This window comes from Pezoporus flaviventris, unplaced genomic scaffold (assembly GCF_033815535.1).
Source record: "Pezoporus flaviventris isolate CSIRO_AGI_PZ_B2104156 unplaced genomic scaffold, CSIRO_AGI_Pfla_v1 ptg000037l, whole genome shotgun sequence".
In the NCBI taxonomy this organism is placed as follows: domain Eukaryota; kingdom Metazoa; phylum Chordata; class Aves; order Psittaciformes; family Psittacidae; genus Pezoporus; species Pezoporus flaviventris.
Window position 1 is genome coordinate 23,858,893 of NW_026892585.1, and position 26,200 is coordinate 23,885,092.

Here is a 26,200-nt window from a genome sequence, read left to right on the forward strand (position 1 = left end):
TGATGATTCACTTGGTGCATCTCAGACTGTGAAGACAACTGCCCTGCCTCGCTACACTACAACATAGAAAAGTCCTGCCCCTCTCTTTCCAACTCCACCTCTGAGACAAAGTTTTATAATGAAACACTTTCATCCCAGCTGTTTCCATATCCAGGGTTTTTCAAAAAAAGAATTACTGGAATTCATCACCACAAGCAGAAAACCCCATCTTTTTATAGCAAGAGCAGATGGAAGAGCCGAAGCCAGGTTGGGTACTGCCTTGCTAAGATAGATAAAGCAATTCCAACCTGAGACAAACACTCATTTTAGAAGAGTTCAGCCCAACTTACTAAAATCTAGCTAAGATATTGACAGTGACAGTCTTAATGAGATGGGTAAGTTTACTAATGGGCCGTATTGCCAAACCCATACATAAACATACTAAGAAATAAAACTTACAGCACAAAGCAAATCAATTGGCATACAACCAATCAAATAGTGCAGAATCCTGAAATAAAATTAACATTGGCTTGAGAGCTCACTTTCCAGAGGGCACAGGTTTTATAATGAACAGAGTAAGAAACTGATCCATTTTAACTCAATTTTTAAGCCTTACTGCACAGGAACCTGAGTTCTTTATATCTCAATGATTTGTTTTCACCAATTTTCACTAGTAATTATGGAATACCACATGAACCAGAGCCACATGTTTATTGAAATTGGATGTAAATTTTGTATCAAAGCTTCATATTTTTATATTAAGAGAAATATTACTGTATTATATAGACAGCAGCTGGAACACACGCATTTTGGAGATGGGAGTAAATCAGCAAAATGCAATGGCTTTGGCTGGAGCTAAATGATTATTAATTATTTGCATAAACAGTTTCACTGGAGATCATTTGCTGACACAGTAAAGGGTCCAGAATGCTAGCAAAATCAAACTCAGCTAGATTATCTTAGTCATCGTCAGTGCTGCTGCAGCAGGCTTAGGCTCATTTCATTTTACTTTTAGTGTAATTGTGCATTTAATCCTTAAATATACCTTTACTTGGTTACCCTTAAATATACTTTCAATTGATTATCACAGATTTCATTTCTTAGATGGCCTGCTAGTGAATGGATTAACTGGTACCACCTTTGCCTAGAGATTAATTTATCTATCCAAGTCATTACAGACCATTTATTGTGCTCTTTGGCCCAAAAAGTACTTAATCATGCAGAAGGCAAAAAGCAGAGCACATTCAGAGATCCTGGAATGTCTATGCTAAACAGTGAAAAAGGACTCTGTAACACAGCAAATGTTCACTTTCCCACCCTGATCTGTTCTCTTTCCATTACTGCACCTGCGGCTAGCACTGTATATTTATGGCTAAACTGATCTTCCAACATCAATTACAGAGATTTACGGCAAGTACAAAAAAGAACTAGGAAACACTAGGAACAATTTACATTACGAAACAACCCACAGTCCTGGGCAAGTCTGCTGAGACACAGATAAATAAAGAAAAGGTAATACTGTATCTAATTTTAGTTTCTAAAATTGCAGGAGCACATTTAAAATTATTTCTTAGCATCACTAACACATTCTGTGACAGCTCTAAAGGCTATTACATCTTCTGCAAAGGATGAAGTATCATCATATTAGGATGTATACAACTTCAGCTTGAAGGCAACTAGCACCTGAAGAGACTGGACAAAAACAAATAATCTTTTAAAAATCAAGAACTAAACAATTCAGTACTTCCTGCAAATAGTGCAATTCCTTCTTACAGTTGAAAACATCAAGGTTTCAGATCATCTTTGATCAGATCACCTAGGAGACTGAAATACCTTCAATAACCTGGACTCAACTGCCCTTGCAATCACCATCACAATTAAAAACTGGTTTAGCAGTTAGATAATCAGAGCTAAAGCCTCAATCCTAGAGCTAAAACTTCAATCCTATTAAAAAGACACTTCAATATGGAGCATGTGTACAGGGAAAGTTAGAGACAAGAAAGCAGAAAGACTGCATAGATACCAGATCCACAGGATGGAAAGAATCAGCTGTCATTGCATTTTAAGGAATAAAAATTACATGAAAAGAGCTAAATCACAGATGTACCTCCAGCATAATTTTTGTAATAAATCTTAACTAGATTGTTAGATCAGAAGAAAAATGATCCCTTCATTCTCAGGTCCCACATAAGAACAGCCTGTTACCCACCTACATTTAGCTGCCAGGGGAAACATTTGGCCTGCAGTTACATTTTGTCAGCCCAGAAGGGGAATTCTGATACCCAGAAAGACCATCAGTTGAACTAGAACAGTAACTCACACATGGAAATGATATATACCTTTATTCTACTTTGGTGCCAAGTTTATTATACCTGAACTCACAATGAGACTCAGTATCTTAAAACTAACCAATTCCAGCATTTTCTGAAGAGAATTTCCTTAAATGATGGAAGCAGGGTCCTGTTTACTGCAGACTGAGCAAGTTCATGTCACAGCTCTGAAGAGGGTACTCTGGCAAATTCAACACCAGGTTTGTCATGTTCTGCTTAAAGGCAAAAGCACTAAGAAGTACCTTAAAATTTTAGCTTAGCTTATGCCAAAGAGTCCAAAGTATTTCACCAGGGGATGCACAAAAAATAGTATTTTACAGCAACTCACACCAGGTAGAGAATAGCTCTTTTTAACTCAGCCCTTATCCCTGCTTCCACTTTATGTTTCCAGTGTACAGATCAAAAAAATCCAAAAATGGAAACTAAAACTTGGAAAGTATGAAAAATAAAAGTGCTTGATCCACCCTTTCATTGTCAGGGGTTACTTCTTTCAGTGATGGTAACAGGGCTCTTTAACTTCATACTGTCCTGCGTCACAACCCTAAAACCGAAACTCAGCTGGGAAGATAAACAGCAATATCAAAAAAGGACAATCTAAAATAGGTAAAGAACACACAAGAAAATAATCTCTGCCACAAAATCTTGTACTAACTGGACAATTTTAAGCAATACCCAAAAAAAAAATATCCCTGTATACAGAAGCAAGAAACACCCTAACTAACAAAAGCAAGTAAGCACCAACACATTATCCAAAGAGAAGGATCTTTAGCTGCTGTATTATTTCACCGGGGAGAATCTTTGCATCCCTGAAACCCTGACTGCAACAGACCAAAAAGAAAAGTTTTACTTCAGTTATCTACAGCAAAGCTCAACTTCTAACTCATTATATCCCTCAAGAATGCTTAAGTTTTCAAAGAAAATCGTATCAGATGAACCTTGTTATTCCAGAGGAGAATTATAAAGATCCATGCCTCTTCATAAAAGTATAAAAGACCCCATGCCAGAGATAAAGTCCCTGTTTTGTTAATTATGTTCCTTAATGCACTGCAGCAAAGTGTCTGCATGGTGTGCCAAGAATTAACACAGCTGTCATGAAAGACATTCAGCCACTTGGTCGCGTTGCCAGGAAACCGCTGCCTGCCAGCCTGCTATATAGGAAAGAATCCTCAGCACTCATCTTTCCCCCTCACCGAAAATCTCCACTTTCTTTTTAAAATCACTGCTGACCTGTGTACATAAAATTACCTTTCCCTTATAAGCAAATTCTATAATATAAGCAGCTGAGTTACTTGTTCCTCAAGAGTAGTAATTTAACAGCTTTTTCTATTTCAGATTAGAGGTCAATTCACAGTTTGGTCAGTACATTTACTGTATTATGCCAAGAATTAGACAAAAAGCTCTCTCCTATTTCTTTGGGGTATAGCTTCTGTCCAAGAGATAAGAGATTATATCATTAAAAAGTACAGATTTTAAGAATAAAAATCTAGGCCAAGTCAAAGAATAAGCTGGAATTGACAGCACAAAAAGAGGAAACAGCACCCTCTTCTCATAATGTCTGTAAAAAGCAAGATTCACTTCTTTTGGCAGGAATATTTTGAAAGATGAGCCCCATTAATATACTATCAACTTCTTCAAATGCCTAGTTTGGGGTTTATAAGAAGAAAATCATTACAAGAAATAAGCTTCAGTTGAATGATATTTGTGGATTCCACTTTTCTACATTTAAAAGGAGCTGCCAGATAAATAAAAAAATCAGGGCCTTCAATGTCAAAAAAAAATGTCAAACAATGACATCTAGATGTGTTTTCTCATTCTCTGCTGTTGCCATCACAGTTATTATCAACAATGTATCTGGACCACAAAACAAGTGGTATGAAATGATTTGCGGTTGCTTTTATATATAATGACACATATTGAGTGATTAGCACAGTCAGTGCTAATTGAAAATGAACTTGGACATACAACAGGCCAGAATACATTTAATAATATGCTTAAAAACTGCATACAGAATTGTTAAAAGTGTGAAAGTGTGTGAAGTCGAACACCTTTGATAACTTTGGAGGGTGTCCAACATCATCTCCTGGGTAGCTACCTGGCTCATCCTTAGCAGCATAACAGTTCTGTTGCTTAGAAGATTGTTCTCTTATTCAAAGCCTGCTCTCTCACCTTCCTTTCTCTAGAAACAACAAGCAGCTCCAGCTTCCTGTTCAACACTTTGCTCAGCTTTGGAGAGATGGGCAGGACCTGCAGCACACAAGAGAAACTTCAACTTCTCTCCCAGAAAAGGATCTGATCTGAGAGGTGCAGCCTCTGTAACAGGGCATGACAACTTGTTTGATATGAAGATGAGTATCCAACAAAAGCATCAACATATGTAGATGCAACTGTTCACCTCTTACATAATTCAGATTTTGTACTTGAGCCTTCCAGTGGGGCACTGGCATGTTGATTTAAAATGATCAAAACTGAAAAATACATCAGTTACATTGAAAAGAACACTTCAAATTGCGAGCCAACAGTATCAATCTCAGACACCAATAAGCACACAGGGACTCAGCAGAAATGAAGACACAGGTTTGGAAGTAGCTTGAGGGAATGAATCCTGATTCAGGCCATTTTCCTGGGACAAAATTGAATTTCTGCATAATAAACTGTACTATCATAACAAATATTACACACATGAATCCAGCTGCTTCTTGTTGCTCAGCAATCCACAAACTTCCATTTACTGCTTCTGTCAAAATCACCATCTTCAGCTCATCTTTTCATAACTTAATCTTATTTATTCTTTCCCAACCACACACACACATACACACACACCCCCGTTTTAGGATTAATGGATTAATGCCTCAGGGCCTCCAAATACAGGGTGATGATTTCAGGAAGACTGCCCACAAAGCACTGAGGATTCTGTACTACAAACAGTAATATGCTCCCTTGATTAGATCCTTCTCTTCAAGAGTACTCCTTTCTCAATAAATCATGAATTCCACAAGCAAAGCAGTGCCTCAAGCTGTAACAGCAACTCAGTATCTCTCATCAGCAAGCAATGGGAAGAGACTGGACCTTAGAAAAAAAATTGTCATTTAAAACAAGATGTAAATAGCTCCACTCAACTGCAAAATGATACCCTGAGATGAGTTAAATCAGTGGCTTCATGTTCTTGCTGCAACAACCATTTGACTTTACCAGGTGGTCAAGAATACAAACATCTAAAAAAACCAATGAAACAAACTGCAGTGTATCACTGAGTAAGGTGGTAACTCCCCAGACAATATTCTTGAATACCTATTTGTCTTAAAAAAGCACTATCGGAACTGCAGCTGGCTTATGTGAAAAACAAGTTACACAACTTCCTAATAAAAAGCAATTACAGATAATTTAAATCCTGTGATTAATGTACACTAGGAATTTGAAATTATTAAGGACAGATCTGGAAGAGGACCAAAGTAACACACAACTAAAAAAAGGTCAATCTGGTTTATCCTTGGATTTTTTGAACTATATTCAATTCAAGATACTACAAACAAATTGGAAAAACAAACAGCTTTATTGATGTCCCCAGCCATTACACGTTTTGTTAAAGGCAATATAATTTAATTTAAGCCATTCCAACTGCCAAAGAGCATTCACTAGTAGTAGAAAATTATTTCTTCAGCTCTCTCAAAAACTTCTTCCCAGTTCTCCAGGTCTCACATGCTTCAGGTGCCCTACAATCTGTGGGGTCTCAGAGTGAAGTGTTTTCCTGATGGACAGCACTGGTAACCGAAGCAGACAGTAGAAGCTGGAGAAGTTTGTCATGGTGAGAGACTTTCAGTGCATGAGATGCCTGATACGCAGCTGTGAGCTTCCTCAGAGAGTCGATGCTTCAGAACTGCCCTTTACCAAGTAAATGCCACAAAAGCACAAATCAACAGGCTGGTGCAAGATGATGTGGACAAGTTCTGCCCACAATCACTTAACAGGAAAAGGGGTCAGAAAACAATATGGTTTTACAATTCAAAGTATAGTCAACGATGCTCAAGAGACAACCAAGAGCAAACAGGAACATGGAAGAACAAGTAGCAAGCGGATGTTGTGGTCCTAATTTCTCCTCTCTTTCTCAAACCAGTATAAAAAGCAAACAGCTTTTTCAATCACCAGGAGATAGAAATGTGTACTGACAGTCTGTTAACTGCTTTTATGACTAGAGACTGCATGCTTGCCACAGTCCGCTGTCCAAAGTACCTCAGAGAAGCAAAGGCACACCGCTGTATCATCAATGTATGTTTCTAGTTTTTAAACTGCACTTTTGCATGAAACTTGGCATTTTCACAACTAATTTCTAACAAAGAGGACACTATAAAGAAAAAAAAGTATGACAAGTAATTACTAAAAGCACCTACAATTGTACATAGAATCACAGAATCAGCTAGGTTGGAAAAGACCTTTAAGATCATCAAATCCAACATTTACCCCAGGACTGCCACGTCCACCACTAAACCATGATGCATCTAACCAAAGTCAAGTCTCAGATACAGCAGGAATAGCCTAGAGCCCTAGTGTGCTTACCTCTGTATTTGGCTGTAGTGCCGGTCCATCCTGGGCTGCAGATGGAACTATTGCCCATGTAATGTTGGCACTAGCAGTTGATAAGGAGCTGAGAGCACCATTTTTCAGTTGCTCCGTGGAGTGTGACTTGGGCCCAGACCATCCCAGGATACCTTCTGAAGCAGAAAATAATCCATATCAGTTTACAACAGACAGATTACAGATTTCTTCCATTCATCTGATCATTTTACTAACATAAATCAATTGCCATCTCTTCTCCGCTTCCACACACAGTTTTACTTTGGTAACAAAAATACACCAGCATCTTCTATGCCAATTTATCTGTGATAAATATTTTTAAAAGTCAATGAAAGAAGATTTTTAAGTGTTACTCCTACCAGCAGATTGTATAATATTTATGTGTAATCCTATCTGACAAACCGCGGTAAGTAAAGCATGTATTCTCTATCACTATTTTAATAGTTACGAAGTTATCCAAGTAAACCCTACATTTCTTCTGCCTGAAATAGAGCTTTAAGTTTAGTAGCTGTATTTTATTTCTCTCTGTACTATTAAAAGCTCTTTCTAGACTAAGCATTAAAATGCTCTCTACTGGTCCCAAGACCACAGTTTAGAAGAGATCTCATTACAAAGACACACATTAAGTATGAATCAAACAAAATTAGGCATCAGAACAATCCTTATTCCTGGGGACACCCAATTTCCAGGATGCCAAGACAGAAAGAATGATCAGCTAACGCACAGATGTTCCTCTCTTACTGCTCTAAAACATACTATCAACATTCAAATCAGTAGCCCTGGGCATGGGGCTTAAATTTCAGTTATTAATTACAGGCTGCAATAAAATGCAGAGATATGGAAAAGAAAATCACAGCTCTTTAGCCATTACCATAATTTGTATGCAAAAATACAACTGGTGCCAGAGGGAGGATTTCCTTCTCTTATCACTGACAACTTTTTAAGATAGTGCAAATCAACACAAAGTACATTAAAGAACATGCAGCTTCTCCTCTCCGTATCACCAGGGTTGTCTGAGGTTGCCTCCTAATTAAAATGGTTTGATCTGCTGAGGTATATTAACATCTACATTATTAAAAAATGGGCCAAAAATCGTATAGCTGACCTCTTACCAAATTCTGAAGATAATTACAGAAAACTCCTCTCATCTAAAATGGCACTAAGTTATGAAGACATGACAAAACTTCAGGTCTACTTAGTGTGATTTTGTGGCACCACCCTTTGCTGAAGAAAGCATCAGCAAACAGCTAAGTATAAAATGAAAGATTTGAGTAATCAACAGGGAAAAAAAATCCAGCTTTTTTTTTTTAATTTGTATGTGTGTTTCACACAATAACCCAAATTTACCTTTGCCAAACGCAGAACACATCTCTGTTTCACTTTTAACCAGCCACAGAGAGTTTTATGGAGCACACTTATGCTCCTCACCCCTTGTGACCCTGCAGTAGCAAATCTCAATCTGTTTTTCTGTTTCTTCCTGTCAAACAGCAGAATATTGTGTTACTACTGCTATTTTCCTATTACAGAGAGACTGGAAAAAAATACTCAACTGACTTATCGTTATGCCAATCTTTGAAAACAAGTAATCCAATCTTTTCCTTGGGCTATCCATTTTCTCTCTGCACACACAGCCTATTTGGCCTTCACTGTAAGCAACATTTTGCTTAATCTAACTTCTGTAAATAAGCACAAGAAAAAGCTCCCACTTAAATAAATACCTTCCTCCAGGGGAAATTCTGAAGTGGGAACATTTACTTCACTATCACTTACATATTTTAAAACCACTATACTAGTTTTCCTCTTCAGTACAAACACACTGTAAAAAAACTATTTATTCCATCTTTCTCCACACATTTTAGAGACTGTTATAGAAACAGAAACTGTTAGAACAAGCATGTGTTTCCACCTGTCCCAAGGGCAATGGCACCCTCACAAACCAACAGATCTTGTCAGCTTGATCAATTTTTAAACAGATCTTAACAACATATTATGACTTAGCCCACACCAACAGGATGCTCAGAGTTCAGATCCAAAGGATAAAGCACATCTGTTTCCTCAACACCTCTGCATATGAGAAAAACTGTTTTGTTAAAGTCTGTCTGGAACTTGGACAGTTTGCAGAAGAGACACATACAGTAAAAGGTATTAGTCATATACCACAGAAGCCTAAACAAGTAAAAAGTCAGTTGAAAAAAAATGCCTAGTTTCAAAGTGTCACCAGAGAACCTTTGATGATCTTTAATCTATGAATCTGACATGTCAGCATTCTCGAACCACCCCAGTATAGCACTCCATCCCAATATAGCAGCCTACTTTTCAGGTAAAAGCGGAGTATGAAGACAGAACTCAACAGAAATAACCTTAAAATCAACTAAGATCAGAAGACAATCTCTATATAAAAAGTGAAAGGACACAACAACGTGGCTCCTTCTTTACTCGCATTATCAATTGTGCATCCAAATATTCTCATCTGCACTAGCAGAAATTACTCTTGCCACAAAATAGTGCAGGTAGTTGTTCTCTGTCCCATATTAAATCAAATTATTTTATTGGAGTTTACTCTCCACACACTAAGCGCCATCTATAATCAACCTGATCCACACTAACGGAGTTGCCATATTTGCCACATTATGGCACTCAGAATTTTCTATCACTAGATCAATTCCTGTTTTTTTAAAGACTTCAAGAAGAGAAAGAAAAAAACAACTGAAAACATAAAACCTAAACATGTATCTTCAGAGTTGGATAAGAACAGGAAGAAACTGCTGTCACTATTCTGTTTTTAAATTATTTTTTGCTCTGTTCTCAGTCATAGCCAAAGACAGCTGACAAAGGTAAATTCAATTCTTATTTTGATACATTTCACAGTTCTAAAGAAATGCTCCAGAAAGGCAGTCACAAATGACAAAAACATTCATAGTTACACAGCTACTTTACTGTTTGCTTTGATTCGGAGAAAACTCCAGGAACAAAGTTGCCAACAAAGTTTTCAAGCTGACAATCAGGTATTCTTTATTGCGGCACCAGGAGACACGGGGGATAGCTCCTCCTAACGTGTGTTTCCCCATTGCCACACAAGCCATCCTTTTATAGCCACTGGGCATACATACGTATTCATGAGGCTATGTATGGATTACATCATTTTCCAGAAGGTTCCCCGCATGTGTACAGAATTGTGGTGGTGGTCTCTGAGGGTCATTTACTTCTTCCAACAATCTTCATCACTTCTGGCAGCCTTTGAAGCACGCGCAGTAGATGCTCATACCAGTTTAACTGGTTCGTTAGCACCAGAGACATAATAATCCTCCTATCCTCCTACTTATCAGTTAGTTTAATTGTAGCCCATCCTGGACACCTGCCATTCCCAGATACTCCTCATCCCCGTGTCCTGTTCTTCTAGGCTGTTTTACTTAAAACTATGTCAACTACAATGATTTATCTTGTGAGAATTCTCAGTATGTCCTCTAGCTGTACTCTAATTTTTTTTCTCCATGTATCATGCACCTCAGTAATTTTCCATTGCTACTGTTACAAAGCCATCAAACTTAACATTACTTAAATCTAATTCTAAAGGTTTCTATATTCCATTTCGTGATTTTGTGCCCCCTTGTCTCAGCTTTAAGTACAAAGCACTATAGAAAATATCCAAAATAAAGCCTCTTTCCTGTTTCCTCTCAACATTTATTTCCACAGTGATGAACACACAGCAAACAAATCCACCAAGGCACAGCAGAATGCTTCTACGTAAGAAAAGTACAGCATCCAGACACAACCTACACTCCTTTCCCTATAGCAACGCTTTAGTTCATAAAATCCCATCTATTTCAGATGGCACAACAGACTGTTCTCCACACAAATGCTCTCAGAAGAAACGTGTTTTCCTTTCACAGGTGAATGCAGCAGAAGGGAAATTCTCCTCAAAGAGAGGGTTTACAAAGTATTTTTCAGTTAAGCAGTGTTGATAATTTTCTTTTGTTGGTTCTCATTTTCTAGGTACCTGATGTACCTTCAAACTGCATTTTTGTAGGACCACTGATGCACAAAATATGCTTAACATCTATCTCAATTCTGTACAAAAGCCTTTCTATTTTTAAGTCCTCTGGTCTTGGTTTATAGACTAAAAAATAAACCTTATGTTTTTTCCTGGCACAGTTGTAAGCTAACATCTATTGATAAAACTCTTGCAATATACTCTATATGCTAACCAATATCCCACTAACAATGCAACAGCTGGCCTCAAGGAGACACCAAGATTAGATCTAGATTCCTTCTGCTGCCGGGGACAAATGAAACAGTTTTGTTTCTCTGCTGAATCCTAAAGCAGGCTGAATCAGCAACAGCAAGCGGCAGCTGCACATCTGCTTTTTGGATTAGAAAGACAAGACAATGATTTATCTGCTAATGCTATATGGGGACTAGAAAATAGTATTTATCTTTAAAAGCAAAAAGAATATATAAGGAATAATGTATTAGCATTTAGATAGAACAGCAAATATTTTTGGTTATTCTTGACAGTTTCAAGTCCAGTGATGATCCATTTAAGGGAGACCTGACTCACCACACCAAATTTAGCAAATTACATCAGTAACAAAGAATATGTTGTCCTCTGTCTTCTTTCCTCACACTTCCCTGCCCAGAAGCATTAGGGGTGGAAAGGGAAAAGCATTTTTCTCTCTTCCTGCCATCTCAGCTGCAGGAGAATCCCTAGTTGTCATCTGTCACCAAACTGAAAGCATCTAGATTTTGTCTTTCCTGTCCATTTATTTTCTCTAAAAAGGAGGCAACAGAGGATCTGCTAAAATAAAGTTCAAGTATATCCCCCCCAACTCCAAAATCATCCTCAATCCATTTGCTGCCATGGCAGCCAAAACAAGCAGCACTTGCACATTCAAATAAACTTCAGAATATCCATAGTAAGAATGGGTTTGGGTTTTGTTTTTAAAAAAAATCTTCAGAAAAAAAAAAAAAACCTGACATTTTATTTTACAGTTTGGAAAAGTAAGCAAGTGAGAAACAGAAAAGTATAGGAGGGAATTTCTATCAGGGAGATGCTTTGTTCAGTAAATGAATGGCTAATGTTGAAACACAGACTCAAAGAACAGATTTATGTGTGCAGGCTGCTGCTACAAGACAGGATTCTTTCTGCCAAAATACTAGAAAAAAAAAAAAAGAACACAAAAAAAACAACCCACCCCATACTTAAAACACAACATAAGCTGCTAAAGCTACTTTAAAACACTGATGCTTGCTTTGCTCACAGTTTGGGAGAGAAAGATATTAGCCATAGCAGTCAACAGCCTCTCTCTCATACTCTTCTGCCAAAGGCCATAGAGGCAGAAAAAATAATCTTAAAAGTTTTAAAGTTTTAAGTGAAGACAAAAGCTTCTTCTCCACATTTTCATTTTAAAAGGCACTCTTTTCATGTCTGCATGCTAAAAGAACTCAAGCTTCTCACAAGGAAGTTAATGCTGATTAGCAAGTGCTTTACATGCATCTAAATGGTGATATTCTTGGGCAGTAAGAAAATCTTTGACATTTTTCTCCCTTCTACAAAAAGAGCAAAATTCCTAAACTGTAAGAAGCTTGTATAGATGCAATTCCTTATCCTCAACTCAAACTACACTTAAACACTTTCAGCTAGCAATATCCTTCTCTGGCATATTTTTCAATGAAAGAAAAAAAGCCTACAAATAATTTTGCCAGTGATCAATGCACATACCTTTAGCAACAACAGCTAGAAATGAATTTGTTATTTTTACTCAATAGTAGAAACACATGCAGCACTAGGATGGAAACATTTAGAAAGAAATAAATTGTACAGGGCCACTGCATCTCATGGGAAATGCATTTAAGACTTCCTATCAGAGGAACATACAGCTTTTAAACTAGTAAGAGTCATTTTCACTTTACAGTATTGACAGGCAACAGTAAAGGTCATCTTTTGGTTGCGCCTTCTGAGTATGAAATTAAAAAAAAAAAATCACCTGGAGGACACAGAATCCAAATTAAATAGTCTCAAAATGGGAGTCTGCTAGAGGATTACTTAAACTCATTAGTCTGAGTAGGTATAAGTTTATGCAGCTTTGATGACTGACACTCTACCAACTCAGCAGAAATGTTAAGCCTATCAAAGTACGCCTAGATAAGATTAAGTGTATAGGAAAATAAATAACCAAGACCTGTAGGCCAGGTTCTGTCAGGCAAATGTGTTGCATAATAAAGCCTGGGGAAAAGTAAAGGAAACAAAAAATATAATTTTCCTACAGTCAGGGAGAAGAGCTGAAGTATTTCAGCAGCTTTTAGTTCCTTTTGTTATTCTTTTTTTCTTTTTTTCTTTTTTAATTATATACCAAAGAATAGGCACACACACACACTGAAGAGATAACTGTGTGCATTCGGGTTCTCACAGTCACACCAAAGATGTGCATGTGAACCAGGACTACAGAATTTTGATTCTTAAAAGGACTGCTGTACAAGTTGTCCTCCTAGGGGGAACAAAAACACTGACTAAATTTTATTTATAGCCGTGGCTTTCCACTTTTTTTTTCTCCCCAAAAATATGGAATTCCCTTTCAGCAATTACTAATGCTATGCTTGCTTTTCTCTGTTTTTGTGCACAAATCCTTAAAAATCACTTTGAAATCAAGACACTGATCTAACAGAAAATTATTTTGACACTGATCCAAAGACATGTACAACTCAAGTGATTTCTCTCTGACAGTTCACTTAGATCATATGGATGCAAAAAACAAATTTCAAGGACTTTGAGACTAAGACAGTTTTCATCTTTGTTCCAAACCATTCTCTTCTGAAATGAAATTATATGAAAAAATTCAATTAAATGCACTTTATCATTACTATTTAGGAAAGCACAGGGGCTTTTTTGCATTTTCTATAAGACAGAATGTAGAAAATAAAATTTATTGAAATTTTTTTATATAATCCTGTATGAAATGTATCAGAATCTGGAAGTGGGAAAGCCACAAAATACTCCAAGTTTTTACACTTTTTTCCCCAAGAACACTTGTTACATTATTTGCCTACTCCTCAGCTGACCCTCTCACATTTCTATTCTCCCCACAACAGGAATTCTTCAGAGGGCTTCCTACCTAGCTGCCTCAGCAGTCCTGAGGGCATATCCTACCAGTAGTAAACCTACTGCAAGAGGGATGTTGTTGAAGCACATGAAGAAAACATAAAAAGCCACCCCATATCCAGAGTTCTGCTGCTGCTCCTCTTACATTAAGTCCTGCTCCTGCTCTTAGACAAGGTAGTGCAGTTTGCATATGGAAACAAATTGATCCCCCTTTTAGACATTATGGACAGAGATATAACGCTGGGTGAACCGAAAAAATTGAGCTACATGAGGACTGTGAGGTTCATGCTTGCAGAGCTCAATGCAGAATCACACTGATATTTTAGGCTCATAAAAGTTTGCCATAGATTTTTTTTAATTTTATTTTTAATAGCAGCATGGAGAACTCTTTCCAGTTTTAAAGAAAACGGCCGATTGGAATAGATCTGCCTCAGCAGCACCCTTCCATGTGGAAAACTAGAAATATGATTTTCACTTTTGCTGCATAGTATTACATATCATCAAGCAAATCTGTATTGTGATTTCAATCTAAAAAGAAAAAAAAAAGATAATAAGGTGGCAAAACAAACTAACCCAGAAGGTTCTGCACTGTCATAAAAATACAGTGCTTATCTACCTGTTCTCCATGTCTCTCTTCCTCCTTCCTTATCCCCTTTTTTTTGTCTTGCTGTTTTCAGAACCTGATTTCCCTGAGAAGACTTAGGATAACCTCTCTTCCTCCCCTCTTCTGATTTCAATAAATCTTGCATCTTCTTCTATGCAAAGAAAAAGATTTGTGATACTTGAGGCTGTAGAAACTTATAAGCTGCTCACCCCAACCTGCCCCTCTGAGGAATGTGTAATTTTGCCTGCTTCAGTATCATAATAAAAAAACCCAAGGCACATAAATAATACCCAAGAGAGCTTGTGCTTACCTGATGACAGTGGCCTGTTATGATTCTGGCCCACTTGATGCATGCTTTGCTGTAATAGAGCCAGGCATTCTCCAAGGCAGCTCAGGGTGGCAGCAGAGGTAGCTTTTAAAAGCAGCAAGTCCTGATCCAAGGCAGAAAGGGGCCCAGAACTTGGCAGAGCTTCAATGGCTTGTACAAGATTCTTCTGTCGTCCTTCAACTTGGCTCATGATCTGTAAAGGTTCAAAAACATCTGGTTTCATAGGTAATATCACTATTGTAGCTATTAAATTCTTATGGGTTGATGTAGTGACTAAATGTGAAGAACTACCACAAATGGATGTTAATGTTCTGATCCAAACATACCATATACTTACCTACAAAAACGAAGGGCTTGAGACTACCAAAGGTCTGTAAAAATGTCAAGACTATGTTAGACAAAAATCATCTCTTAAAATAGGAGGTTCATTGTAGGTTTAATAGCGTGACTGATACTTTCTGAAAGTCTTTGTAAGGAAAAAGTACAAAAATTCTTTCTCCATTATTAATTTAGGCTTAGATTTTTCTCAACAGATGTTACCTGAGGCACCCAAAGATGTTACACTGTCCCTCCTTCCCCCTTCTTACATAAATTATCTAATCACAGTTTAAGAACAGTTTTCATTTCTCAAGCATCAGTAAGGAATTGTTTTTACAAAACAAGGTAACTTGTATGTTTACAGACATTAGCATAGGATGCTACTTAGAGTACTTATTTACTATCAGATATGAATACCAACTGCCAGGGAAAATGTTAATTCTAGATTTGGACCATCCAGATGACAATGAAATGTGTGTGCTTGCATCGCAGATAAAAACATTGTTTGAGCAGGCTGTTCTTGAAAAAAAAATGGCAAGCTTCCAAAATCCCTCCTAAAGCTGAAAGAAAAAGATGTTTTAAAACTTCTCACTTCATTTATACATCCTGTAGGAAATAATACATACATATGACAAGCCTCTGTTCCTACACATTGTTGTGGTTTAACCTCAGCCGGCAACTAAGTACCACACAGCTGCTTACTCACCCCCTCCAGTGGGATGGGGAGAAGAGGAAAAAAGGTAAGAACCCATGGGTCACGATAAGAACAGTTTAATGACTGATATAAAGTAAAAGACAATTATAATAATCATAACAACAATAACAACAGGAAATAAAGACAGAAAAAGGAATAAACCCCAATAAATACAAGTAATGCACAATGCAATTGCTCAACACCTGCTGACCAATACCCAGGCCTGAACCGAACAGCAGTCGGTCCCTTCCAGGTGCCCCCTCCCAGTTTATATACTGGGCATGACATGCTGTGGTACGGAATACCTCTTTGGCTACTTAAGGTCAGGTGCCCTGGCTGTGCTCCCCCCTGGCTTCTTGTGCCTCTCCTCACTGGCAGAGCATGAGACTGGAAAGTCCTTGACCAGGGTAAGTGCTACTAACAACTAAAATATCCATGCGTTATCAGCTGTTGTTCCCAGACTAAAGTCGAAAACACAGTACTGCACCAGCTATGAGGAAGAAAATTAACTATCCCAGACAGGACCAGGACACACTCACCTTGCCAAAAACTTACTGCAAAAAAATAGAGGTTTATACTTAAAGTACCCAAAGCTCTCAGAAAAAATATCTGAAGACTTTACAAGAAACAAAGATTCAAGCTCCATTTGTCCAAATTACTATGCCAACAAAAAAAAAGTATTAACTTAATGACTTTTTTATTATTATTAATACATTTTCAACGTATGGTGTGCTTCCTAAAGGAACAGTTGGAAGAAAAGATTATCATTGCCCTGGAAGAATGCACAATATAATCGTATGGAAAACTGCTTTCCTTCTTTTCCCATCCTGAATAAGAGTGTTAAGTTGAAAACCTGATATTCTCATGCTTCATAGCCACAAACATGGTCTTATTTTCATTTCTGAGTGACTAGTTTTCCCACCTACCTTCCTTTTTCTCTTTTTTTTTTTTTTTTGTGAGAAAGAGATTACATTTCCAAAGATTTACTTCCACAGGAAATAAAATCCAAACTAACACTCTGAAAACGTCAAACATTTCCAATTTTCGCTCCCCCCTTAATAAAGGACAACTATATTCTTCTGCAGCTAAGAGAGGAACATAAGATGAATTGACATGGGAGCTTATGAAGCATTTGGAAAATTAACTGAGTGTTTGCAGTTATCATCTAGCTCAAAGTTTACAGGCTTTCATCAAATATACTATCCTTAGGTTAGGAGAAATTTAAATAAAATTAATGACAAAAATTATTCTCATTTTATCCAAAACAAGGTATTGCTCCAAAGTCCTACTATTCTCTAGCTGACATAAATAGTTTTAAAGAAGCCTTTTTGAGGCATCCTTTCTATGCTACTCAGCTTCACATTACAATTGTGATACCAGCAACTGTTCTACACACGACACAGCAGAAGACAAGAAGAACAGCAACTTCTGCATAGGATTCAAAGTATTAGCACTTGCTGAACAGTTACTGTTTGAGCACTGATCAAAAATACTCCGTTTAAGGTGCTGAATAAACAGATCAAAAAGGAAGAGCATCCTCTATGCCAGAGAGTCAGAGAACAACTCTGGCAAAAAAGACAGAAAATAACATATACTATTGAAATAACTTTGTTTACACGCTTGCCATTTGGTGGGGATTTCTTTTACAATCTTCTGTCAGTGACTTAAAAGAGCTGAAGTGTGGTTGTTCTGAAAAGAGTGTATCAAAGAGGGGCTAATACTAATAAACCAAACCATGCTAGATGAAATTCATTAAACACATTAACCTTTAACAGAACAGACATTAGGCCATGCAGCTATATCATTACCCTCTGTTTTATGTATGGGTCTGCTTTTTGCTATCTCACAGGGAGAAGAAGCAGGACTTATCAGCACCCTAAGATGGTTTTAAAACTGGCACAAAAAGCTTTCATTTTCAGAAAGTTAAAGTGTAACTTTAGTTTCACAAAGTGAAATACCTTGCTTAACTTAAAATTATTTGCTCTTAATATTAACAGGGTTATTTTAGTTCCTTACAGCTCTCCATCCTCCCTATACAGACAGCCCGAAGTAGCTCAGTAGGACATCCAAATCAGCCAATTCACAGCTTCTGCTGCTGCATGCTTCCTCTTGTCCTGGTCTGATCTTAAAAGCCTGTGTGATTGCTTTTTCCTACTTACCCTCACCACAGCAACTGCTAACCACTCCTTCACACCTGGAATTGCACATCCTGGATCTTCTGATTGTGACACACTGCCAGTCATGATGTATAGGACCAAACAGTTACATTACAAGATCCCAAACAAATAGGGTAAGTAGAAATTACTCTATTCTCAGTGTCACCCCCACAGTATATATGAAAAAAAGGCACAAAAAGCTATGAAATACCCTAGGATTACAAAGAAATATATTTCAGGCATACTAAGAAAGAACATTCTTTCATACAGTAAATAAGCTAAAATTAGATGTTAAAAATTAATTTATGAAATAACAATGAAAAATTAAGGTGCTATTTTCTGTGCTAAAAGTCATAGTAATTCAATATTTTGTTGAAATACTAGATGGTATAATTAATCTTTCCTATACAGAGAAATCATCTTATGAAGCCTGAATGTCATTTTCTTCTTTAAGGCTTCAATTTGTTTCTGAAACTACAAAATTCCAATTATTAAGTAAAAAAAATGATCTCCCTGTTGAAAGATTTTTCCTCCTATCCTAAAACAAAGATACATAGAAATTCACAGGAATAAAACTGAATAGCCATACCTGAATGGAAGAGCATATGACTGCTTTCAAAATTATTTTATTTACAGTGGAAATGCTCTTACTGTTCAGACTTCAGGACTGCCCAGCCCAGATGGGCATTATGATAATCAGAACATCTTTCTTTCTAGAATTACTTACTGACTTTGGTGTTTCTCTCACATATTCTCACTCTTCCAGCTGCTGTTGCGCAGCAGCTTTCTCCCCTTCAGAAGAAAGGGGAAATCTACTTACTTTCTAGAAATCCTACAGGATTTCACTCAACACAGAGCCTCACATCAACCTAAAGCAAGCATCAGATTTAAGCAATCTACAAAACTACCCAATCCACAGCTGTCTCTGGGGCACCTCCCAAGACACCCTGATTTCAAGCTCCCTGCAGCAAAGGAAGAATGTATTACCTCAAAGAGCAAAGAAACACTCTCCTTCTGTCATTCAGGCCATGCGGTGTTGGCCAAGAAAATTAGTAGCATCACTGATCCTGTCTTCCTAATATAATGATTTAAATACCTCAGATCATCCCACTATTCTTTTGGAAAATGAAACTCGATGAAGTTTCTTCAGACCTCCCCAGCCACAATGTGATACACACATAACAACTTAAATAGCATTTTCCTTTTTTGGTATTTATGTTCACACATACTGAACCTTTTTATAGTAGGTATTAACATACAGGTACCCATGTGTATGAAAGAAATCATACAAATCATTGGTTGGTTGGTTGGTCTCTGTTTGGTTTTTTTAGTTAAATGTTATATGAAAACACCCTATCTCTCTCTCTGTGTATCACACGCACATACACACTTTCTGGAAATACTAGTTTCTTGCTTTTAGACAAGAGGACCAAAAGAAGAACGTTTCAGACACTTGGGGAAAGGACACAAGGAGAAACCAGATTTTCAAACCACTCTAAAATAAGTCGTGATACAAGTCAGGACCTTGGTTCTCTTTGTTAAACAAGCTTATACAACAGGGGTTTGGAGGTTTTTTGTTTATTTTCTTTAATATAAAGCACTGCTTTTTTTAAATCAAAAGCAGATGAGTGACAATAGAGAAGAAAGTCCACACACAAAAAAGCAAAAGCTTCTAAGCCATTGTAAACCAAATGCATTGGGTTGCTAGGTAAACCTAATACAGTCATCATTTCTGACCTTGAACAAGGACCCCTCTTGCAATCTTGACCTGTATTTCATGAATACCACAAACTGTCATACTGTAAAAATTAAAAGTGAAAACAGACTTCCAATATATGTAAAATACACACACATGTACCAAGCATATACAAAAATCTAAGATACAGATACCTGGAACTCCAATGTCACTAACAGAATCATACCAGTCATTAATCTGACACTTCAGTTACCAATTCAGCCAAGTTAGCAGTTTCCACTTAGTATTTCCATGAAACTTCCCCACTTTCAACTATTTATTTATTCTGAAAAAGGAAAGAGCATAAGCACAGATGCAATAAGACTATTGTAAATACGCTTAATCACCAACCTAAAACGTATACCTCTCTAATTGCACAGTCTGAAAATGTCACGAGGAGATGTTTGATTTTTGCAGTACTAACCTGAGGTAAAATAAATAGATGTCTATAGATGTAACATCACCTACAAGTCAAATGGCCTTCAAAAAAAAACTGCCAGAGAAGATACCAAAAAATTTAATCTGTTCAATATGCTCTCAAGTCACTTTTTGTCATTGCTGAGCAGCCAGAAGAACATTTCTGCCTTCTTACACTGGTATCTTCATACTGTACAGGGAACACACGTTACTAGAATTGGTGGCAATACAATTCAGAAGAAAGTGCAATGATAACACCTGCAGCTGCCCCTTTTAGCCCTTGTTAGATTTGAAGCTGGTTTATATTGTTAAGGGTCTAATGCCCCTAAACAAATTATAATGTTAAAACACAGCTGGGAGCAACCCTCAGTATCAGCCAGCTCAGCTGCAACTAATAAATGCACCCATAACATTAAATTGTATTACAATACTTCTTAATTCAAAAAGTGCTTCTAAGCACAGTTAAATAGTAGTAGCTGTAGCTTAACTTACACTAGCATCTTCTATGCCAAATAAATACCAACAGCTGAATTAAGACTTATGGCTGCATTCACTTTCTATCAACTTCAGTAGACACAGAACTGACCCAAAGGTTTTCTGCTGTCTTTTCTTCACTACCACTACCACTAGCCAAGAAGAAATCGTTGCTTACTGAGAAATAACTATGGTTTTGGTCGGGGGTTTTTGCAAGCACTTTTTTATTATCTCTTCCAGAGTGGAGACATTTGTCCCTGTTTTCCACACCCCGCTAATTAAAATGAAAAATTTGTGACAATGAGTTTGCAGACAAATGAAAGTGTAATACATACAATACATAAAAAAGCACAGATATAGTGGTATTAAGATGTAACCCACTGTCATGGTTTAAACTCAGTCAGCCACACAGTCTCTCTCTCACTCCCTCCCTTCCCCACCCCACCCCCCCAACCCCCCCACCCCCACCCCCCCCAAGAGGGATGGGGAGGAGAATAGAAAGAATGTAACTCCCACAGGTTGAGATAAGAACAGTCCAGTAACTAAGGTATAACACAAACCACTACTGCTACCACCAATAATGATAAAGGAAATAACAAGGGAAGAGAATACAACCACTCACCACCCACTGACCGATACCCAGCCCGACTCGAGCAGTGATCTAGCCCTTCCGGGTAACTGCCCCCAGTTTATATACTGGGCATGACATGCTGTGGTATGGAATACCTCTCTGGTCAGTTTGGGTCAGGTGTCTTGTCTCTGCTTCCTCCTGGCTTTCCCTCCTCCCTGGCAAGGCATGAGACTCATGAAGTCCTTGGTCAGACTAAACATTACTGAGCAACAACTAAAAACACTGGTGTTACCAGCGCTGTTCCCAGGCTGAAAGTCAAAACCACAGCACTGCACCAGTTATTAAGAAGGAGAAAAATGACTGCTACTGCTGAACCCAGGATACCAATTAAGTAACATATCCCATTTTCCAACCAGTATCCACCTATGGTTATAGACTACCTGCTTTGTATATGACTGCTTGAAGATAATACTGATTAATCAAAAGGATGACCCTTTATTATGCACAGTGGAGGGTGGAAGATATTTTAAATACAAGCCCAGTTAAAAGTGGAGATCTTAAACTAACAGAAGTCCCTCCTCTGTATTCTTTCCAAAATTGCCATTCACAGTAACACCATATTGTTTCTCCAAATTAACAGAAAACAGGATACTTTGATTTGAAAAGTTAAGCACTAGAAACACTTTCTGCAGTATCTATACTTCACACTGTTTATGCACAATGTCCTGTACAAGAATCCAAACCAATTTTTTACACACGCCCTTATCACACAACTTCATGTAACCTCAATGCTATGCCGAACATCAAGAGCTACAGCATTCTTTTTGCTAAAATTGGCATTCAATTGGTCTTATCCATTGATTATGTACTTCCAGAGAAACAAAAGGAGGATAAAAAAATAAATAAAAAGCAAAACTTCACTTTTTCGAAGTTGAAAAGTACAATCTGGCATGGAACAAAAATTATCAGGTTTTCCCCTACTACCAGCTTAAACATTGATTACAAAGTTTCACCATAACCATACTCACAGCTTAGTCTGCCTTTGTGCTTTCACATACGTGAAAGTCCTGCAAGTCTGAATGCTTCCCAGAGTGAATTACGTACTGCATCTGCTTTTTTTACCTACAATACTGCTTGTGCAGTGCTATAATTCTGCAACAGGACAAGCAGTTCTTCGTGGACTACAGCATTCTTTTTCACTAACAGTCACAGTTCCTGATTTTGCTATCCCAATATTACAGTGACCTAAAGACATTCACTTCTTGTTTGAAATCCCCGAAGTGTTTTAGAATCATCTCTTTCTCTTAGTTGACCAACAAAATTGCAGGTAAACCTAACTCCATGAAGACCTAGGTCCAAGTCTTATGTTTTCCTATATTGCAAGGGAGGAAGCAAAGAACTGTCATCTAGTTTCATAATTTCTGCAGGAATGAAACAATAGTCATGTTCAGATACAGCAAAGGATATGAAAGAAGCAGTAGGACTGTCATCTTACCAAAAGCAGTCCTTTCCAAATTCTAGAACTACCCACTGGCACATAGAATAGATGTCTCACACTGGTGGAGGCCCCATGGTATCTGGATACCACTGTACCAGATGTTCAGAAATACATGCTCATGACTACCCCACTGCAGAGTATCCAAAGTTGTAACAAAAACCGCATTTCAAAGGGATCAGGAATTTCTCTATCAACTTCTAAAATTGTGGAAAAAAAAATTCTCTAGACTTTCTTTGGTTAATAACATTTCATTTCTCTAAACTTTGGTAAATAATTAATATAAGTTACTAAAAAAATGATCATATACTGCAATTCTTGGTTCTTTAACAACAATGGTAACTCTGGCAGAGGTTGTACAATGGTCAGATGTTCTCAGCCAAAATAAACATGATTCCAAGATGAAGTGTGCTACTATTATTTAGTTCAATGACAGCTAAAATTTATACGAAGTGTGATGGGGTCACTTGGCTTTATGTTCCAGTTAAATTTAACTCCTTGCATTAAAGAATTCTTCAAGCATAACTCTTATCAGAAATTGCTAAGAGGGCAATAATATGCAGAGTTTAAAAAACAGAATTCCATTTTAACACCACACACACTTAGGTTACCATAAAATTACTTGAAAAATCAGTTGAAAGCACCCTTTTAATGATAAGTTATGGCCCAAATAAAGAGGTAGTATCTCAAATAATTCCACATAAAATGCAATACATAGTAAATCAGCTCTCCCAAATTGATGTATAGGGAGTTTTAATTTTGTTATAACATTCCTATTAACATCAAGTTAATATCAGCAAAAAAATTATTTAAGACAACAATATTATTTTAAACAAAAAATTAATTACGATGAGAAGTAATGCTCCTGAGCTCCTTTTCAATTTAATGCTATACAAAAGTAGCTTGAGTATTAAAAGTAAAGTTTTATAGCAGTCAAAAGCTCAATGTTCATGCTCAATTTTAGCTTACCAAAATTCTGAAGAAAGGGAAAGTTGTTTCACAACACTTAAGAAACACTTACTACAGGTATCATTTTGGAAACTTACACAATTGCTTTTACTACCTTTATAGAATTTTGCATGGCAGTTTGGTGCTAAATAGGCCTCTGCTATAATCTGTGTAAAATAAATAAATAACCCAATCAGCCAGAACAAACACTGCAAGGAGCAATGTGTTGTTTATTCTTACTACAAAAGGAAAAAACGGGAAAAAGTACAACTCAGTATCACTAAATATCACTTCAGTATGTTAAATATTGGAATATATTTTGTCCTGTTTGCAACACGGAGATACACTTCACAGTTTCCAAATAACATGGCCAAATCAAGAAAAACTGGTATAGAATTGAGCAGCTATTTCAAATTCAGCACTTCCCAGAGGCATTGTCCAAGCTAGTGAAGACCCTGTGTCCCAAGTGATGCCCCTTTTTAGCATTGCTGTTTTTCACAGAACTCATATATAATATTGTAGTATTACCATGACGTTTTAAAAATTAAAAAAAAAAAAACACAGGCTTCTTTTCACTTTCCAAAGGTGTATCAACTCTTTCCATTGATTCAACTGCTGTATTTTACAAGATGTAAAATTAATGGAGACCTACCTGTAGTACAATTAAAAAAAGCTTATTTGCACATCAAAGCTTCAGTGACTTCATTCTATAAGGGGAACGCTAACACAGATCTATAATCCTTTTGCCATCTTTCCCCTTCATCCAAATCATATCAAACAACTTCCAAATAAAAGGCAAAGATTTGGGTGTTTGGATTAACTCTCTTTTATTGTACTTTTAGTACTTCAGATTAAAAAAAAAGGACAGAAAAAAAAGGATTATAACAGATTTAAGTGCACTTTTGGGAAGAACTCTGGACCCATCTCTTTATTCTAAATTTACATGTGAAACTAGATGTAACAGTCACCACTGACTTGGGGAACAATAAAATCTCCTGAAAAAAAAAGGGCAGCATATAGCCAGGTCTATTGCATTCACTCTTGAAAAGAGGGGAGAAAGAAATGCATAGAGCATGCCATTGAAATGAAATCTGTCTGCTTCCTTAATCTGGAAAATCAGACTTATCTTCTCACAAGATGAGAACAAGATCAGTGAAGCAGGCTCCTTTTATGTGAGGCTGGGAAAGAGGGAGGAGGACTGATTTTTCCACTGATAAGTTCTTATTTAAGCAGCAGCATGCCAAAAAAAAGGAAAAAAAGAAAAAAAAGCACTACCAGAAAGGTAACATTCACATGCCCCCATATAAAACTTTCCTATGCATTGTTTATCTTAGTACCATTTTCCCTCCCTGAAAAACACTCATTTCTTTTAACCTTCTATTATTACCATATGTTCAGTGTCTAAGGTTTTTTTTACTGCAGCCCTCTAAGTTGCTCCCACAGGATTTGGTGCTGCAGCTGAGGTAATACTCTTCACATCAAGCACAGCAAAATTATCTTCCATGATTACAGATTAAAGTCTTGTAATATTTACCTTTTGGAATCACATACATCGCAATACACTGTAAACAAATGAGTCTCCACCACTCAGGCATTTCTGCAGAGATGATAGGTAGCCACTTGTTCTGTTTTACTACAGGCTATTATTTCCTCCTTCCCAAGTGTAGTTCTTTGCATCTGCTGACTTTTTCCCTTTCCTGCTTATTATGATCAGCACATATACCAATTCTCTCTTTTAAATTCCTTTCAGCCCTACCAATCTTAATTTGACAAAGTTGCAACAGCTCCCACTGTTTACCATTACTTTCAAGGTGCACTCTGAATTCAACCTACAAGAGCAAACACATTTAATAAAGTAGAAACAGCCTGGGGGAGATGATTGGTAGGCAAAGACAAGTTACTCTAATGAAAAACAAACAGATGTGTGTTTTCCATAATCTAAAGAAAACATGGGTGACATTCAGACAGCATGCTCTTCAGAGCAAGGACTGACTATAGTTAATACAATAGAGGATATGAAGGAAGTTTTCACTTTTAATGTTACTAGAATAAAAACAAGCATTCATCATCAGGATGTGTAATTGGAGTATCCATTGTGAGCACACAATAAGAATTTATTAAAATTCTTAATATGAAAGGTTTCCATTTACAAAGCATTTAGGGACAGTAAACTTAAAAGCAGACTGTTGAGATTGTAACTTGAGGGACTGGGGTAGATATTTTAAACCTATGTCATAAAAGAATGCTTTTTTAAAGCAGCTAGGCTGCCAACAGTTTCTTTGGTAGAATGGTGGGAGAGATACCTACAAAGTCGCTATTAAAGAATAGCAAGAAATTCAGACGAAGCTAAAATATGAAAGAAAAAGGATGAAAAAAAGACGAAGCAAGTTCTATGCAAGTCTGCCGTACTATTTAATATTAAAACTCTGTACTCTTTTTGCTGTCTGGAAGGCAGATTTATATTGCTACACGAGTTATGCTTCTTA

General features: G+C 37.1%; 1 protein-coding gene across 1 annotated transcript in view; it reads right to left on the reverse strand.

Moving 5' to 3' along the window:
• OSBPL10 (oxysterol binding protein like 10) overlaps positions 1-26,200 on the reverse strand; it is a 104,411-nt gene that overhangs the window by 28,247 nt on the left and 49,964 nt on the right. Inside the window, exons 5-6 of the mRNA XM_061465025.1 lie at positions 14,889-15,099; positions 6,861-7,015 (exon numbers count right to left, since the gene is read on the reverse strand). Of these exons, the coding sequence (XP_061321009.1) occupies positions 6,861-7,015; positions 14,889-15,099 (366 nt within the window). The remainder of the gene's footprint in view (positions 1-6,860; positions 7,016-14,888; positions 15,100-26,200) is intronic.